The 20315-nt window shown below is 45.5% G+C and overlaps 1 protein-coding gene across 2 annotated transcripts in view; it reads right to left on the bottom strand.

Annotated features, from left to right (window-relative positions):
• The window catches only part of SMURF1 (SMAD specific E3 ubiquitin protein ligase 1), an 89662-nt gene extending 86107 nt beyond the window's left edge, over positions 1 to 3555 (bottom strand). For both annotated transcript variants that reach the window (XM_061153676.1, XM_061153677.1), the window contains exon 1: positions 3439 to 3555. In XM_061153676.1, coding sequence (XP_061009659.1) covers positions 3439 to 3493 — 55 coding nt within the window. In that variant the 5' untranslated portion in view covers positions 3494 to 3555. The remainder of the gene's footprint in view (positions 1 to 3438) is intronic.
• Positions 3556 to 20315: the final 16760 nt, after the last annotated feature.

Genomic DNA, 20315 nt, shown 5'->3' with positions numbered 1-20315 from the left:
AGTCAGAGTGATATATCCTCAAGAAGAAAAAGAAAACTATAACGGAACTGAAATCTTATTTTATATATTAGGAAATGGAGAACCCAGAAAGGTTAAATGATTTGTTCCATATCATAGTTAATGGTAGATCTTACCAGAATCAAGTCTTCTAATTCTAAACCCAATGTTCTACTCAACCACCAAAAATAACTGTGGACCCCGAAGTTCTAAATGCTCTTTTATAATCCAGTTCTTCGTGCTTTTCATTTTACTGTGCCCTCTGTGTTATTCCCTGACTGGTTAGAATAACCCTCATTCTAAAAGAAAAAATCACTTTTTTCAAATATCACACAGGGAAACAAATTTTTAAACAAGTCACAAAAGTACACACCTCTTGAAAGATGGCTTCCCAAGTTTCCAGAAGAGATTTTAACCTCCCTCTGACAAGCTCAAAGATGGGGCCAGAAACCTACCCTCCCACTGCCAACAAGGTAGCTCATTCCTACGTAAATTGCGTAGTTTCCACATAATTTACGTAGTTTCCAGGTAAATTAACGTTCATCAGACAACTGGCATCATGTGCGTCTGCAATCAACACTAAATTCTCAACCTCTCAGCAAGGAAGACCACAGGTCCCTCAGATCAAGAATAACATCAGCAGGGCGAAAGGGAAAAAGCGTTTTGGAAAGAACGTTCATAACTTGATTCTTCAATAACAAGAACCATCCAAAAACTCTTTGAAGCATTTCTGCATCTATGACATCTCAATTCCTGAAAACTGGCTTCCCTGGTGGCTCAGCGGTAAACTATTGAGCCTGTGCTAGACGGCGGGGACAGCATCTACTGAGCCCACCCGCGGCAACTACTGAAGCCCAAGTGCCCTAGAACCCCTCCCCCTGGGCTAGAAGAGAAGCCAGGGCGATGAGAAGCCGGCGCACCGCCCCAAACGAAATAAAAACAATAGATTCCTGAGACTGAAAATAATTTCGGAAGAACAAACTCCCACTCCAGGCGGAAAAGGCTCAGGTCCAGACCTGCTAACCTTGATTAATAATATACACCTGACACAAATGTTGTAATTAAAACCTAGTCCTTCTAAAACATTAATCACACTTTTATCCAACTCACAAAATCAGTTACTTCTGCTCTTAACAAGAAACCTGAAACCAATCTCATGTCAATTATAGATTACACTGCAAATGAGAACCAAATGAAAGGTGTCAGTCATTAAAGTTTTACAAGTATTACAAAGCAAAAAACGTGGCTTTTATGTAACCATAAAAATAACAATGTATATACTGCATCTACATAGTGAGAGTTTCCTACCAGCCCTGGAATAAAGAATTGTATCTCTCCAGAAACAAAGATCCCTGGGACATACCTGTTACTGACAAAACCAGGGTCTGGATTTGGGTCCAAATCATTGTGATCTGATTGTGTTATCTAATCATAACCTGATCTGATATCGTTCTACAAAAAAACCATCTCCCTTTCCTTGAAACAAAAAATGGATCTTAAAATATACTTTTATCTTATAAAATAAAAAAAAAAAAATGGATCATACAACAACTAAGAACTCTCGGAGGAATTTTTAATTAAAAAAAAAAAATCACTCTCTGTTGTTTTCAGGGATTTCACCAATAATTGAGGGCCATCCCAAATGCTCATTCTCTTTTTTAAAGAATCTGACCAGACTGACTTTGAAGTCATCATCAGACCAGTCACTGAACAGAAAAATCCAGGGGAAAACCCCTAACAGGGATTAGCCCGAACTTTATATTTCCTTCCCAGAGCTGGAAATAATTGCGTTTGGAAAGTCCCCCAACAGAACCGTATTTGCAACACTACAATCCAGCCTCAGGTGTGAATTTAAACCAGGAGACGGGGCAGTAGTAGTGGGGAGAGCGAGGAAAAGACAGAAGGGGGTGCACACTGGTCCAGGATCTCTGGAGCCCGCCAGCCGCCGCACCGCCGGCAGACACGACTGGCAGCTACGCACACCAGAACCACCACGTTGCAGGCCGAGAACAGAGCTTCGCGCTCACCCTTGAAGGTGGCACTACAGAGCCACCTAGGAGACACGGGCATTTCATTGAAGACTCAATGAGAGTGAATCAAGAAGCCTGCGCTAATGCAGCTCCCAAAGCTTCCAGAGTGTGCGTGTGCGCGCGTGCGTGCGTGTGCGTGTGTGTGTGCGTGAATGTGTGTGTTGCGGGGGGCGGGGGGGGGGGATGACGTGGGTGGGACAGGGATGAAGGTAACGCAAAGAACTGAAGCAGCAGCGTCCAGAGTAGATAGTGGCCTGGCCTGAGAGAGAGGAAGCGGCCCAGACTGAAGAGGTCTGGACCAGAGGGGAAGTGAGGGGACCGGGACCGGCAGAAGCTACGAGACTGGATTGAGGAATTAAAGGCTGAAGGAAAGGGTGGAGGCCGCCAGACAGAGGCAAGTGGGCGGGGCTGGGAGATAAGCGAGGGCGGGACAAGGTAGAAAACGGGGGGCGGGATTGGGGGGGGGGGGGAAACCAGTGAGGGGGCGGGGCTCAAAAGGGGCGGGGCGCGGAGGGGAGCAGCAAGGGGGCAAGTGGGGGGCGGGGGGTGGAGAGAGGAAGAGTACGGATGCGGGAAGGGGGAGAAACAGGTGGGGGGTGTTACCAAGAGGGAGAAGCCAGGGGGCAGGTGGGGGCGGGGGGAGACAGGGAAACGCCAGAGGATGGGAAAACCTGGCGAGAAGAGAGGGGCGGGACCAAGAGGGGAAAAAGAGGGGGGGCAGGTGAGGGGGGAGGGAAGAAATCGAGGGGGACGGAGGGGGACGAAGCGGGTGAGGGGCGGGGGCAGGGCCAGGAGGGGAGTAGCAAGGGGCAAGGGGGCGAGGGGAGCGAGGAGGATGGGGGGGACGGAAGGGGTCCAGGAGGGGAGAAGTGAGGGGGAGAGGGGAGTGGGGAGGATGAGGCGGAGACGGAAGGGGTCCAGGAGGGTAACGTGAGCAAGGGGGCGAGGAGGATGGAGGGGGGAGAGAAACGGAGGGGCAAGGAGGAGAGGGGCGCATGGAGGATGGACTGGGGGGGGGCGGAGGGGGTCCAGGAGGGGAGACGCGAGGGGGCGGGGCCGGGAGGGGGGAGCGAAAGGCCCGAGTGGGGGGCCGGGGAGGGGAGAGAGAAGGATGGAGGGATGAGACCGAGGGAGGCCAGGAGGGGAGACGCGAGGGGGCAGGTCAAGGGGGGAAGCAGGGAAGCCGGGGGGCGAGTGGGGGCGAGAAGCGAGGGGGCGGGGCCGGAGGCGGGGGCGGGGCCGGGAGGGAGCTGCGAGGGGCGCCCGCCTAGGGGGGCGAGCCGGTCCCGGGACGGCGGCCGGCGAGGGGGAGGGCCACCTCCCCGGGGCGCCCTGCGGGAAATTCCGGGGCTGCCGGAGGGGCCGTGCGGGCTGCGAGCGGGCGCCGGCGGGGGCCTCCTGCCGGCCGTACCTGTCAGACGGATCTTGATGCTGGAGCCGTTCCTCCGCGTCCCGGGGTTCGACATCTCCCGCCAACGATCGGGCAGCCGCGGATCCAGCGCCGCCGCCGCCCCCCGGCCCGGCCCGGCCCGGCCCCGCCGCCGCCGCCGCCTCAAGGTTACGGCTCCGGGCTGGGCGCCGGGGTCCGAGCCGGGACACAAACTCCGCGGCCCAGGCGTCCGGGCGGCCGGCAGATGGTCGAGCCGGGGGATCGGCGCTCCACCCGGCGCCCCCGACCCTCGCTCGCTCCCAGCCGAGCCCAGTCCGGAGCCGCCGCCGCGCACCACCACCTCAGAGCCGGACGCCCGCCGCCCTCGCCGCTTCCGCCGCCGCCGCCTCCCGGAGCCGCGCGCGCGCCCGCCGCCGTGCCGGCCCGGCCCTGCGCGCGCCCGCGCCGTGCGGCCCCGCGCCTGCGTGTGTGCGTGCGCGCGCCCGCGGGGATGGCGGGGCGGGGCCCGGAGCGCGGCGGCGTCGCCGGCCCAGCCCCCGGGCGCGCGGGGTTCCAAAGCCGGTGGTTGGGGTGTCCCGCACCGGGACGGAAGAGGGGAATCGCAGGCTGCCACCGAGCTCTCCGGAGGCCCTGGGGACCCGGCACGACGTGCGGAGCCTCGGCGGCCGGGAGCGAGCGCCGGGCACGCCCCGGGGCGGGAAGGACGGCGAGGCCCGCGTGGGGTCGTTCTCGTTCGCCGCCACTCTCCCACGGAACCGGTTTGCAGATGCGGACGTTGAGGTTCAGAGAACGGCACCGATTTTCCAGGCCTCTCACTCAAGGCTCCGAGCTCGTGAGAGCTGTTGAAGGGGGGCTTACAGCAAACCGAGGTCTGTGATTACACCAAGCGCTTTGCACGAATAGGCGTGCAATTCCAGTTTATTTACTTTTAGTAGAGTCTCTTAAAAAGGGCAATTCAAGGGAGGGACTTCTCAAAGAGACAAAGTCCCCTAGGTGTGTTCTGGGCAACTAGTGCTCTCTCTTGACCCGTAACAAAGTTGCCAGAATCGCAGGAAGTGCCATATATGGGCAAGGTAAATAAGATGCGAGAGGCGGATAAAGAGGGAGATGTTGTCACCATCCAGTAAACAGACACTTGAGCCAAACAAAAAGGTAGCTTTAAGGCCCGCGTTTCCCTGCCTTCTGCTAACACTTCTCCCAGAGTTTCAGGGTGTAAAGCTTATTATGCTTTCTTCAGCAAACTCCTCTGTTGACCTGTTACAAAGAGGAAATACGTTGATAGGGAAAGCTGGGTTTGTTTATCAGACTTATTTTTGACCAACTACCTGATTCTCTGGATGCCTTCTTTGGTCTGTGTCTTAAGGAAACCCTTGCAGCCATCCCCTGCAGCCGGGGACCTTCCTTGGGGTCACAGTCTTCAGAACAGAGCCCTCTTCCTAGAGCCCCTTGACATGCCCACCTGCCCTTGCTGAGCTCAAGACTCCCGAGCTGGATTCAAGGCTGCCTCTCCCAGCCTCCATCGGTGACTTAAAAGGACAGACCTAGATCATTTCTATGGCCCCTTGCAGCTCAGACTTTGAGTGAGTCTAGTGAAATATCCAAGAACACAAGCTATGTTGAAGCAACAGAGCAGTGGATCCAGTATCCAGCTCTGTTTCTCTTTGAGACGATTGTCACTGAGTCCCTGGATCTAAATAAATCCATTTAGAGTCTGCAGTGCCTCAAGGTATCCCCATTCTACTTTCAGTCCAGTCAGTATTTCTCCCTTCACTCGGTTCCCATATTCGAGGAGCCTCTTCTCTGTAAACTACACTAAATGTCTTCCTTTCTCTGCTTACCTGAGTGTTAGACCCTGTTCTTACGCCAGCTGTTTCTGACCTAAAAACCTTTCATTTCTTAACCTCATTGTTTTCTTACTTTCCTGGATGTCCGGGCCTTTTCTTAATTGTTTCCTCAACTCCTGAGTCAGAAGCCTACTTCTGGAGGTTACTGAATTGCATTTTATTTACTCATTAGCAAGTAACACGTGACTAGAGACAAGAAACATAAATAAGTCAGAGCTACAGCACTTGCAAGGCTCTGCTGAATGGCTGAAACAGACAACACACAGTGTCAGAGGCTAGAACATAGATTACAGGACCACTCTGCCTCGGAGGAGAGAGATGGGAGAGAGCTCAGAAGAGTCACAGAAGATCTTGATCTAGGGATTTAGAGGCGAATGGAAGTCTTTGGGGCCAAGAAGTGGGGAAGGGCACCGTAGACAGAGGGAACAGCTTGTGCAAAGTGAATGCATTTTCTAGTGCAGGGTTCAGCGGCGGTGCAGTCACATAGCTTCTGAATCTTCTCTCCTTACACCAACTCGATTAAAAGTTGATGAAGATGATAGAAAGATGTTTGCCCACTTAAAAATCATCACCCACAATTTTGTGCTGAGGCTGTAGGCCAGCCTTATATCAAACTTAAGATGTACCTTGAAGGACTTCCCCTGTGGTCCAGTGGTTAAGACTTCATGTTTCCAATGCAGGGGACATGGGTTTGATCCTTGGTTGGGGAACTAAGATCCTACATGCTGAGTGGCAAAAAAAAAACAAAAAACCAAACATCTCACTATACAAATATCCTCAATGTGTTCAATGTGCTTCTCAGCTCCAAATTAAACCTTAAAAAAAAAAAAGTACCCTGATACCCAATCTCTGATCAAAAATACTCATAAAATTCCAGAAATTTCCCAAAAGCAGAACTTGAATTTGCCCTCTATACCAGCAGCTATTTACATAGTATCTACATCTAGAGATGATTTCAAGTCTATAGGAATGTTGCTGATGCTGCTAAGTCACTTCAGTTGTGTCCAACTCTGTGCGACCCCATAGACAGCAGCCCACCAGGCTCCGCCGTCCCTGGGATTCTCCAGGCAAGAACACTGGAGTGAGTTGCCATTTCCTTCTCCAATGCATAAAAGTGAAAGTGAAGTCGCTCAGTCATGTCCGCCTCTTCGCGACCCCATGGACTGTAGCCTACCAGGCTCCTCCGTCCATGGGATTTTCCAGGCAAGAGTACTGGAGTGGGGTGCCATTGCCTTCTCCGATAGGAATGTTAGGTAGTTAGAATAGGGAAACAGGTTCCAAGATGGCAGTCAGAGGAAGTGGTAAGAAGTATGCAGAGACCAGACAAAGGAAAGGAAGGAGACTGAGAAAAGGAAAACCGCAGCTGGGGGTGAGAACCTGTTGGGGAAAATATGCCTAACACACCCCTTTCCCTGATGGGCCTTGAGCATACACCCTATCTGCATTCTCTTTCCTGATTGGTCTTCCATGCAAACCCCATTTTACATGGGGGAATAGCAAACTGAGCCCCAGGAACCTCCAAAGTATAACCTCCAAAAAGTATAAAAAGCGAAGCCGAAACGGGTTGAGGTCACTCCTACCGGGGTTGATCTGCTCTAACATCTCAAGCGTGTACTGCATGCCACTTGCTTAATAAATCCTGCCTGTTTGAGCTGTCCTGGTCTGTCCTTTCAATTCTTTGCTACAAGACAAGAACAGAGGGCAAAAAACTGACCCAACAGGAAGATAGCTTAGGTTATCTGCAAATACTATGCCATCTTATATAGTATAAGGGACTTGAGCATCCAAAAATTTTGGTATCTTCAGCAGGTCCTGGACCAGTTCACCACGGATAGGAAGGGATGTCTACTCTCTCCTAAAGCCATCTTGACAAATAGACAGGAAATGCCAAACAATTCTGCTGAGACAGAGACAAAGTTCAGTGAGTTTCTTTGAGTATCCTCTTTGCAATGACTTTACAGAAAGCAGTCTTGATCCAGCTTTCTGTGCAGGATTTGGCAACTGATTTTATTGCCCCCAGACGTTATCTTCCCTGACTCAGTGTTATTGGGCATTTGAAAGGTTTTCCAGTGGAAGAAAAAAAATCTCTTTGGATCTGACTACAGTAGTTCTTCTTTTTTGAGTCCCAAACTCTTTGAGAATCTGAGAGCAACAATGGAGACTTTCACCAGAAAAATTGATCTGTGCAAGTACACACCGAATTTTGCATCCCATTTCCGTGGATTCATGAACACCTGAAACCATTTATGGTTCCTGTAAGGTCCCATAACTCCTAATCTAAAGGCAACGATCAAACGGACAGCATTGGGAATATCCCATATGTATGTGTTCAAGAGGACTTCCCCGGTGGCTCCGTGGTAAAGAATCTGCCTGCCCTCATGCAGGAGATGCAGGTTTGATGCTTGGGTTGGAAAGATCCCCTGGAGGAGGAAACGTCAGCCCGTTCCAGTATCCTTGCCTGGGAAATCCAATGGACAGAAAAGCCTGGCAAGTCACATTCCATGTGATCGCAAAGAGTCAGACACGACTTAGTGGCTAAACAACAACAACAAAATTAGTAAGTGTAAAATGCATGTGCTTGTCTTTGCTTTGAAACCAGCAAGTTCTATGGCCTTAGGGAAATCTGTTTGGAATATCATGCAGGGAATCCTTGGTGGGAGTTGACAGCTCTAAAACATGCCTTTTGAGAAGACACGTCTAGACCTGAACTGGTGCCTCTGAGACCAGTGGCTACATCAAACTAACCTTTACAGTCTTTTGTAGATCTAGGATCTAGGATTCTTTTACTTTTCACCTAAACATCAAGTTTTAAAAAATAATTGTGAGACTTCCCTGGTGGTCCAGTGGTTGAGATTCTACCTGCCAATGCAGGAAACACTGGTTCAATCCCTGGTCCAGGAAGATTCCTCATGCCGCAGGGCAACTAATCCCATGTGCCACAACTATTGAAGCCTGTATGCCCTAGAGCCTGTGCTCTGCAATAAGAGAAGCCACTACAATGAGAGGCACATGGCAACTAGAGAGTAGCGCCCACCCCCCCCCCAACAAGAGGAAGTCTGCTCACAGCAACAAAGACCCAGCACAACCAATAAATACATAAAAATTTTTTAAAAATTGTGATTAATTAGCACATTCGTCTATTCTTTTATGCCCAGAAGGCTTTAGGATCTTTCTCTAAATTACAACCTAAACTTGATGCAAATCTTAGTATGTTATTATCATTGGTAAGGTTTTTTACTTGTTTTTTCTTATTGAAATTTTTATTGAGATAATGTTTTTAAACATGAAGTTGTAAAAAATAATACAGAGAGCTTCTAGATACTTTGCAAGTTTCCCCTAATGGTAACCTTTTGCAAAACTGTAGTATAATATCACAACCAGGGTGTTGACTTTGATACAGTCCAATCACGTTCATATTTTCCCAGTTTTACTTATACTGGTGTGTGTGTGTGTGCGCGCGCGCTAAGTTCTATACAATTTTAACATTTGGTAGGTTCAAGTATCCATCACCATGGTCAAAACACTGAACACTTCCAATGCCACATGGATTCCCTCATGTTGCCCTTTTATACCCACACCTTTTGTCCCACTCTAAACACCTGGCAACCACTAATCTGACCTCCATTTTAAATGTTACATAAATGGAATCATATAGAATGTAATCCTTGGGGATAGACTTTTTTTTTTTCATGCAGCATCATTCCCTGGAGAGTCATCCAAGTGGTTACAAGTATCAATAGTTCTTTCTGTTATACTACTAAGTAGTGTTCCACAGGATGGATATATCACAGTTTGTCTAACCAGTCACCCTTTGAAGGACACCTGGACTAACTCCAATTTTTGGTTATTTCAAATAAACTACTATGAGCATTTGTGTACAGGTATTGATGTCAACAGAATTTCTCATTTCTCTGGGATAAGCTACCCTAGAGTATAACTGCCGAGTCATAAGGAAAGGACATGTTTCGTTTCATAAGAAACTGCCAAACTTTTCCAGAGTGGTTATAACGCTTCACTTACCTACAAGCAAAGCTCCTCAGCATTCTTGCCAGCATTTCATATTGCTATTTTTCCTTTCAGCCATCCTGATAGGTGTGTGGTCGCTATGTTTTATGGCTGTGGAATTATTTGAGATATAGATTATTTCTTCAAATAGATGCAGCCAAGTAATTAGGGGAAATCCCAGAAAAATAACTCTAAAGTCTTTAAGGATCATAGCTGAACCCCACAGTTTGTGTTCAGAAACAAGTAAGGTCATGAGTGAAAATGAGAAAATAATTGAACTGCTGTTATTCATTTAAAAATGTAATTTTGCTTAGAGAGTAGCTCCCACTTAAATTAGCAGTGTTCTAAGCAATTAAATTGATTATCCAAATAAAAGTAAGACACTGTGAAGAACATAGGCTTGATTTTAAAGTATCTTTGTTATTAATTTTTCATTTAAATGCTTTATTCTCTGCAATCACCCTCTGTGTTTTTTCAGTCCTTTAACTTTATTGAGGTTTTCAATGGCTAAGTCAAAGATCTGTCTTAGTAAATGTTACATTGCACTTGAAAATATGTGGGCTATTTTAAAATATCTTTTGATATTGTTATCTATCATAATTCCACAGTGATAAGAAAACAGGCTCAGTATGATTTTAATATCTTTAGACCATAACATTTTTGCACTTTGTTTTATGTCCCTGGATATGTTCCAATGTATCCTGGTTTATAGTCTATGGAAACTTGAATAGAATTTGTATCCTGCTGTTGTGTAAAAGGGCTTCCCTGGTGGCAGACAGTAAAGCATCTGCCTACAATGCAGGAGACTTGGGTTCAATCCCTGGGTCAGGAAGATCCCTTAGAGAAGGAAATGGCAACCCACTCCAGTACTCTTGCCTGGAAAATTCCATGGATGGAGGAGCCTGGTGGGCTACAGTCCATGAGGTCACAAAGAGTCAGACACAACTGAGCGACTTCACTCTGTGTGTGTGTTGTGTAAAAATTGTGTAAATCTTAATTATGTTGAAATGGTTCATAGTGCTTTTCAGGTCTACTATATCCTTCTACTTTTCCAGTCATTCTATTAATTTATGAGAGTCTGATATTGAAACTCCAACTAAAAATCTTAATTTATCTACTTAAATAATTGTATATATAGTGGAACCATATGTAACTTTGTTCTGTATTTTCCAAGTTTCCTGTAAATGTGTTATCCTACTTTCATAATTTAAAAAGTAAAAAAGAAAGAAAAAAAATTCAGACACAATGATTTTATTAGTAGTAAACAAAAGATGTCTACAGTTCTAGTCTATTCCTCTTTACAGATTACATGATTTCTTTGGCCCAGAAAAATAAGATTAGAAATTCTCTAAATTTGTTATATCTCATCTACAACATATAGGCAATAACCAAGGAAATCAACAAACCAAAGGAAATCTCAAGTAAGACCCCAAATCACTTGCCTGTTGGCTAAATATTTTTGCTAGTCTTACAGCAAGCTCGGAGAAGTGCTTCTATGTTCTAAGACAATGGTTCTCAAAAGTGTGGTCACCAGCGCAGCAGAGACACCTGGGGACTGTTAGAAATGCAAATTCTTGGCTGTGTGACCTAAGGATTTCAAACTAGGTGCTCCCTGACAACCCAGAGGGGTGGGATGGAGTGGGAAGTGGGAGGGAGTTTCAAGAGGAGAGGACATACGTATACCTGTGAATGATTCACGTTGCTGTGTGGCAGAAGCTAGCACAATATTGTTAAGCAACTATCCTCCAATTAAAAATAAATTTTTACAAAAACATTTTTTAGGATAAAAAAAAAAAATAAGAAAGGCAAATTCTCCGGCATGCCCTGGCCTACTACAGAGGCGAGCGCAACAGTCTGGTTTTGAACAAGCCGTCCAGGTGATTCTGATGCAAGCTCGGGTTTGAGAACCCCTGTGAAAGGCATTCAGTTGCTTTTCTAATGTCTCAACTAAAGGAAGACAGCAAGGAAGTGCAAAAATCCACAGCAAAGTTATGTTGGCCAGAATGTCCAAATCAACGCTAGGTAACCTAAGCAAAAAATGAGATCTGTTAGAAAAACTTCAAGGGGTTATAAAATCCTTGCTAGATTTTAAGATAAACCATGGATTGTGATCAACACATCTGATCAGTCAAGGAGCAGATTCTTCGATCAGAAACTGTGGCCAGGATGCCACCCCTGCTCCGCTAGGAATTAACCCCGTCTGTCCTTATATGTCAGGATTATAAACTCTATAATAGAGTCACAGATGTAGAAAGCAAACTTATGTTTAGCAAGGGGAAAGAGGAGGAGGGATACACTGTGAGATGGGATTGACATACATACACTACTACATATAAAATAGATAACTAAAAAGGACCCCCCGTATAGCACAGGGAGCTCTCCTCGGTTGTCTGTAATGGCCTATGTGGGAAAAATAATCTAAAAAAGAGTGAATATATGTATATGTTTAACTGATTCATTTTGCTGTATGCCTGAAACTAACACAACACTGTAAATAAACCGTACTCCAATAAAAAAAATTTTTTTAAGATTATAAGTTCTAGGAGTTGCCAATTTGTTGCATTGAAAAGCCCCCTGTTTTCACTGTCTGGGGACAGTGAGAAGGACAAATAAAGCCCCTTTTACCTGCATAGAGGAACTGGGGTGCTGACTCCTGCCTAAACCACACACAGTAGGTGCTTTCTCCCTAAGACGATGAGAACTGAACAGCCCCTATTAAAAGCTAATACCTGTCTCAGAAACACAATGGGGGCAGGAGAGCCTCGAATTAACATTCCCTATCATTTGATTTAAACAGATACCAATAATTTAGAGTTTCGTTTTTTTACTGCCCAAGCACACACTGATTCATAGGAAGATGGAGACAGCTTAACAGGAAGAAAGGAAGTCTGTGACTTAAAACAAACTGGAAAATTCATGAATCACACACCCTTGCGCTAATTATCAAAGAAGAGCTGGAGCAAGTGCCCGTCTGCGGAGAATATTAACCACAGTTTCTGATGGCAAGGAAGTGACCCAATTCCCCAGTCCTACAGACACCCTGGACCGGTCACCAGATCATCGCTGTAAGTCTTCTGCACTGTGCTGAAATCAAACTCAGCGAGAGATGGGGTGGGGCTCTAATCTTACCGTGATCGGGCAAAAATAGAAACAAGTGCAGATGAATGTGACAGGGACCCCCCTAGTGACGAGAAAGGGGGGTGGGAGTGGCGCCTCGTTATTTAAAGGCACTAATATAAACAAATTAAGTTAATTTGGGGTTCTGGCTTGTGTGCGGGAGGGATGCTACATAATTACTAGCTTCTATTTCTGCTTGGTGAACTTGATAAAGATTTTCAAGGATCACTCTTTCAGATCCAGGTTCACCCCTTTCTGGTGCCTGCTGCAGCACTAAAATACGCCGAAAACCGAAGCTTGGTCCATCCCTCTGACCCTCAAGCCTACATCACCCCTCTACCTGCACAGGACCTCCCTGGATGAATGAGGCTGGGCCCACAGAATAGCTGCTAAGACTTTGATTTCTCCTATCCCTTGAACTATATTCTAAAAACACAGTCGGTGGCCCAGATGGTAAAGAATTCACCGGCAATGTGGAAGACCTGGGTTCAATCCCTGGTTTGGGAAGATCCCCTGGAGGAGGGCATGGCAACCCACTCCAGTATTCTTACCTGGAGAATCCCATGGACAGAGGAGCCTGTCGGGCTACAGCCCACGGGGTCCCAAAGAGCCGGACACAAATGTGTGACTGAGTATGCCCGCTCTATATAATAATTTAAGCAAACATTTATTAAGAACCTCAGTGTACCAGGTTCTTGTGCTGGTGTGCAACAATTTTTTTTTTTTTTTTCTGTTAGAAACATTTTTATTGTGAAAGATGACACGCTTATGGAAAGGTGAAACTCCTATGTCATCATCACTAGGTGAAGAAATAGAACCCTGCCAGGCCCAGGAAGACATCCGAATTCACCTTCCTGATCCCAACCCCTCCCAGGGCCCCTCCCCAGGTAACCGCTCTCCTGACTCTTGGGGTAATCATTTCCTCTTGGGGTAAAGCATTTCCTGCGTTTATTCACAGTTTTATCCATTAAGGATGAACCCAGCTTTCTTTTGCCTCTTTTTGACCTTTCTAAAAATGGAACCATCCAATTTTTGGCATCTTTTTTTTTTTTATTATCATGTTTTTGAGATTCATCTATATTTTTGTGTTATGGCTGCAGTTCCTGTATCTTTATTGTCTGTACAGTATTCTATTGTATGACTATATTTCAATTTATCCATTTATGGACATTTAGATTGTTCTAATTGGGGGATAATATGAACATTATGTGTTAAATTGCATTTTGACTAATATGACTATTACACTAAATTGTGGTGCAGTGCATGAGTGCTCAGTTCGGCTCTTTGCGACCCCATGGACTGTAGCCCACCAGGCTCCTCTCTCCATGGGATTCTCCAGGCAAGAATACTGGAGTGGGTTGCCATTTTCTCCTCTCGGGGATCTTCCCAATCCAGGGATCGAATCTGCGTCTCCTGCGGATTCTTTACCACTAAGCCACCTGGGAAGCACTTCCTGAATAATAATAGGTATTGCTTTGGCTGTTAGGAATTCCCTAAATGATGTGTGTATTCAAGGTTTGGGGGGCATGAAGGGCCTGAAGGGTGTCCATTTTTCTTTGGGATTTTTTTCTTTCTTACTGATTTACTTGCATCCTTTATGTTATTTGGATATAAGTTTTCTGTTGGCTTTCTTCTTTCCAATCTTTTTGTTGAGGCAAAATACACATAATATAACATGTACCATCTTCACCCCTTTTAAGTATAAAGCCACAATGTTGTGTTACATCATCATGCTCTGTCTCTGGAGCTCTTTTCATCTTGTAAGACTGAAACTGTATCCTTTAAACAACAACACCCTCATTTCCTCCCTTTCCCCCATCCCTGGCAGCCACCCTTCTCTACTTTCTGTCTCCGCGAATTTGACTGTTCTAGTTACCTCATGTAAGTGGAATCACACAATATTTGTCTTTTTGTATTTAGCCAATTTCACTTAATGTCCTCAAGACGGAGAACAATATGGACGTTCTGTAAAAAAACTAAAAATAGAGCTACCATATGATCCTGCATTCCAACTCCTGGGCATCAATCTGGAGAAAACCATAATTCAAAAAGATACATGGGGGTGGGGGTGGTTTCTTTGGCTGTCCAGTGGTTCAGACTCTGTGCTTCAAATGCAAGGGGCGTGGGTTCAATCCTTGGGCAGGAACTAAGATCCCGCGTGCAGTGAAACCAAAAAAATTAACACTTTCTAAAAATAAAAAGAAAGAAAAGATACATGTACCCCAATGTTTCGCAGCAGCACCATTTACAGCAGCCAAGACATGGAAGAAACCTAAACGTCTATTCACAGATGAATGGATAAAAAAGATGTGGTGCTGTAATCTGAAACTAACAAAACACTGTAAATCAACTATACACCAATTTAAGAAAATAAAAACACACAAAAAAGACTCATCTTCATTGTAGAATGTGTCAGAATTTCCTTCCTTTTTAAGGCTGAATCATATTCCACGGTATGGATGGACCACACTTTGCTTATTCATCTGTCCATGGACACTTGGGTTGTCTCCACCTTTTAGATACCATGAATAATGCCACTATGAATATGGGTGTACAAATATCACTTAAACATCCTTGTTTTAAATCTTTGGGGTAGATACCCGGAAGTGCTGAATCATATTCTATTCTATTTTTAATTGTTAAGGAACCACCAAACCATTTTCTGTAACAGCTGCACCATCTTCCATTCCCACCAACAGTGCATGAGGGTTTCAGTTTCACTGCATCCTGGCCATCACTTGTTATTTTCTGGGTTACTGTCATCCTGGTGGGTGTGAAGTGGTATCTCATTGTGGTTTCGATTTGTATTTCCCTGGTGACTCACGACATTTAGCATCTTTTTCTGTGCTTGTTGACTATTCACATTGCTTCTTTGGAAAAATGTCTATTCAAGTCCTTTGCCCGGTGTTGAATCAGGTTTTTTGGCAAGCAATTTTAAAAGATCGCTTAGGTATGGTCCTTCATTTTGTCTAGTACTAGAGACCCATCACATAAGCAAATCATTCAAACCATGTATAAATGAGACAGAAGAGCCAAACTAAACGCTCCCCTTTCTCGAGAACACCAGTATGCTGTGGGTGTCTGTGGACAAAGGAACATGTCAGTCACTTCACCTGGATGCACGTGGAGGGTGACTTGCTTGCTGAGTGTTTTCACCTCGTTATCTTAAGCCGCAAGTTTCTAAAGAGGCTCAAAAATTGTCAGCGATTAATTCAGGAGCCTCATTCATTTAAATATACTTGGGAGGTATGGTTGATAACTTTACCTTTCAGAAGGCAGCCCCCAACCTTTGCTTCTTAAAAGGCTTGAGCAGCTTTCTTGACAAGCCCCATCTATTTCTGCTGTGAATTTTCATCTCAGGTTGTCACTTAGAGGTATAATCAACATAGATGTTGCAATTTGCTCAGAGAGCAAAATCTGTGATGTCTTAACTGAGTGCAGGACAAGGCTGTCATACTTCTCTTTCGTGAGTGAGAGTCCTTGGAATCAAGTGAGAATACAGTTTGATTTTTGCTCAGGCAAGTACTCACTGCATAGAAGACAGACTGTCCTTACTGCAGTTGAACATATAGATTCTGGTTAGATTCTCAACTCACGGATGAAAATTAAGAGACTTGAATAAATTAAACCAGGGAGAATCCAAGGGGAATGTTACGCTAATCCAAGGGGAATGTTACCAGTGGGCTGGTCTTAGGAGAAAGCTCCCGTTGGAAAAAGGGTGGGGCTAAGTATCATTAGAGATGTTTCGTGGAACCGGAACCGTCTGGCTGACACATCGTTCCCTGAAGGAGTTTCCACCCCATGAAAGCAATCCTTTGCAGAATACTTCATATCTACGTGGGTGGGATAAGGGGGTGAGAGGGGGTTGGTGCCAACAGTGGATGACTTAGGAAAGCGATGAACCGCCCCAACATTTCTTTCCTCATATCTAGAGACTTGCCACGAATTGTTTAGCAATCATCAGAGTTTCCTTCCCTCAAATGAAGAGATCTAAAAACTCAAGGCATATAAGAGCCAGGATAAACCCCAGAGCGTTAAGTCCCTGGCAATCTTCACATTACACATATGACCTAGAGCAGATTTGGTATCAGCAAATCAGTGGGTTTAAGAGTTTCCTCATTAGGTAAAGAACCCGCCTGCCAATGAACCCGGGTTCGATCCCTGGGTCAGGAGGATCCCCTGGAGCATAAACGGCAACTACTCCATTGGTGGTGGTGGTGGTTTAGTCGCGAAGTCATATCCAACTCTTGGACCCCATGGGCTGTAGCCTGCCAGAATCCCTTTCCATGGGATTCTCCAGGCAAGAATACTGGGGTGGGTAGCCATTTCCTTCTCCAAGGGATCTTCCCAACCCAGGAATGGAACCCAGGTCTCCTGCATTGCAGGCGGATTCTTTACCAACCAAGCTACGAGGGAAGCCCAACCACTCCAGTATTCTTGCCTAAAAAACCCCATCGACAGAGAAGCCTGATGGGTTACAGTCCAAAGGGTTGCAAAGAGTCGCACTCACCTGAGCACATACATAGTGGGTTTAAATACTTCCCTGTTGACTGGCTATGGGATCCTGGGCGATTCCTTTAAATCTGAGTTTCAGCTTCCTCATCTATAAAGTAGATATAATACCAACATCATACTGTTACTCTAAGCATTACGGGTAAGGAGGATATCTGTAAAAACATTTTGTGTATCCTGTGTCTGTTCTTAATCCAGGTGTATCTGTATCTAAGCCACCTTCCAGAGCGGGGTTTTGCTTTCCTTTGTGTGTCTATTTCACTGAATGTGTAGGTACTGACCAGGACTTTGTAAACAATACAAGTTCCCCTAATTTTGGTTTTTTGTTAAATGTTATACCTCTCTGCCCTCCCCCTGAAAAAGGAAACTGCTTCAAGTTTTTGAAACAGTCACATTTCTCAAAGACAAGCAAATCAGGGATTTGGAATATATTTCCAATTATGATTCACCCGAACTGAGTGAAAGGGCGCTTACTTGGTGTGTTCTGTTGTTTTTTTTTCTAAAAAGAACAATTATCTGGCTGCACTGCCTGTTTTTTTTGTTTTGTTTTGTTTTTTTTAATATTTATTTATTTGGCTAATTAGCCAAACCAACTGGCTAATTCATTTGATGGTGCTAGGTCCTAGCAGCAGCACATGGGATCTAGTTCTATCTTAGTTGCAGCATGTGGGATCTAGTTCCCTGACCAGGGATTGAACCTGGGCTCCCTGCACTGGGAGTGAGGAGTCTTAGCCAGTGGACCACCAAGGAAGTCCCTCTTTTTAACTTTTAATTATGGAGAACTTCAAATATCCACATGGGGAAAAAAATACAACATAGTATAATAACTACCCCTACCATGACCCCATCACCAGCCATCACCACATTGCCAGACACACAAAATATCTTTCTCTTCCGCTTCCCACGTCCCATATTAGTTGTTGCTCAGTTGCTAAGAGTCTGACTCTTCACGACCTCATGGATGGTAGTCTGCCAGGCTCCCCTGTCCTTCACTATTACTTTGAAACAAATTCCAAACGTTATTGCATCTGTAATCACTCAGAACATATCTCTTAAAAGCGACATTTTAAATTAACCTTAACGTGAAACCTAAAAAGTTAATAATTCTTTAATATCAAATCTCAATTCAACGTTCAAGCTTCCAGTGTCTCAAATATCCAATGTATCTTATTTTTACATTTTTTACATCAGAATACAAGTAAGGTATCACAGTCTAGCTGGTCAATATGTCTTTTATAGGTTTCCCTATGTGCAATTTTTATTCGGAACTTATTAAATGAAGAAGCTAAGTTGTCTGTCCTGCAGTTTCTTACAGTCTGGATTTTGCTGACTGCATATCTGAAGCTCAGCTTAATGCTTTTCTCTGTCTTCTGTATTTCCTGTAAATTGATAGTTGGGTTGAGATGTTTAATTGCTTCTTTCTTTTTTAAATATTTATTTGGTTGTGCTGGGTCTTCATATGGCGTGAGAGATCTAGTTCCCTGACCAGGGGTTGAACCTGGGCCTCCGACACTGGAAGCTCAGAGTCTTAGCCACTGGACCACCAGGGAAGTCCCTAATTGCTTCTTCCTAATGTTCTCTCTTCAAGTCTACAGGTTCTTTCCTCCGTCTTCTCCATTCTGCTGTTGGGCCCATCCAGTCAAGTCTTAATTTCAGTTATTTTATTTTTCAGTTCTAAAATTTCCATTGGGTTCTTCTTTATCTCTTCTATTTCTTTGCTGAGACTTCACAGGCCTCCAGGCTCCAAGCTCTCAGCTGAGTGCGGTCTTTTAACATGTGAACACATGGTTGGGCCTCCAAGGTGGTCCCCGGTGGTCTGTCTCCTGGTCTTTTACATCTGTGTAGCCTCTCCCACTTTCTACAGAGGTTCGTTGGTACCACCAGTAGCATACGGTGGGAGGGACGCTGTATCCTGTCCAAGATTAGGTCATGAAGGACTGTGGCTTCTGTCTTGGGCATTCTCTCTTTTTCGCTCCCACGCACAGACGCTCAGGTCACTGGCTCTGGCAGCAGCAAGCTGCCCCGCAGTCAGGTGGTACCTGAGGCTCTGCTCTGTGCCTTACCAAAAGACGCAGGACAAATCAGACAAGCTTGGGAGCTCCGGCTTCTTTACTTGGGAATTGCTTTTGCCCCAACTACTTCCCAGGGTTGTGAATCTCATATAAGATAAAATGCTTGAGAACATTATATGACTATTAATTTATCTAAACCGACACCTTTAATTCACAGATGAAAACCTGAAACCCAAAGGAATGAGGAGAATTGATAGATGAGGCACGAAGGGAACAGAGAATTTATAGGTGAAAAAAAGGCAGGGCTTCCTTGGGGGTCCAGTGGTGAATTGTCTGACTTGCAATAAAGACAACACGGGTTCAGTCCTTGGTCTAGGAAGATTCCCACATGCTGTGGGCCAACTAAGCCGGTGCATCTCGACTAGTGAGGCTGTGTGGTGCAACTATTGAAGCTCGTGTGCCTAGAGCCTCCACAACGAGAGACGCCACTGCAATGAGAAGCCTGTGCAGCGCAGCTAGGGAGTAGCCCCCACTCAACACAACTAAAAGCCCACGTGCAGCAACGAAGACCCAGCAGGGCCAAAAATAAACAATTATTTTTTAAAAAAAGAAAAGAAAGAGAGCCAGGTCTGGAATCCAGAGCTTGTGACTTCAATCAAGTCCAGTTGTTTTCTCTGCTATTCCTAAGGGGTCACATGCTATTATTGTTCAACAGCCACTCCACATTTCAGAGAAACAGAAGATGGATTATGGATCGCACATGGTCAACCAAGAGATTGATATTTCTTCTATGCCACATAACCACTTGAGGGTAGATGTAAGAGGATCAGAGGTTTAGCTTTTACATCACACATTTTTTGGAGCCAGTTACTCCTTCCTCTCTGTTTCTCTGCCAGTCATCTCAGTCTGCCGAGTCCAAGCACATGGGCACCCAGCCAGAAGGTGACTAATACCATCTCTTTGCACCCAAACCATGTACAATAGGCAAATAGTTCCTCGTTTAAAAACCCTGCTAGACAAGTTGGTATCAGAATCTTTAAACTACAAATACTCCTTTGTTGTGCAATTGAGCAAAGAATAGTTGAGAGAAAAGAGGCTAACGGTTGGAGCCAACATGGTCAGACTATTTGGGTAAATGTAACTCATCTTAACATAGCTATCCTGCTGCTGCTGCTAAGTCACTTCAGTCGTGTCCGCCTCTGTGCGACCCCATAGACGGCAGCCCACCAGGCTCCCCCGTCCCTGGGATTCTCCAGGCAAGAACACTGGAGTGGGTTGTCATTTTCTTCTCCAGCGCATGAAAGTGAAAGTGAAGTCACTCAGTCGTGTCCAACTCTTCGCGACCCCATGGACTGTAGCCTACCAGGCTCCTCTGTCCATGGGATTTTCCAGGCAAGAGTACTGGAGT

Source organism: Dama dama, chromosome 10 (assembly GCF_033118175.1).
Source record: "Dama dama isolate Ldn47 chromosome 10, ASM3311817v1, whole genome shotgun sequence".
In the NCBI taxonomy this organism is placed as follows: domain Eukaryota; kingdom Metazoa; phylum Chordata; class Mammalia; order Artiodactyla; family Cervidae; genus Dama; species Dama dama.
This window is presented reverse-complemented; position numbering and strand designations above follow the sequence as displayed.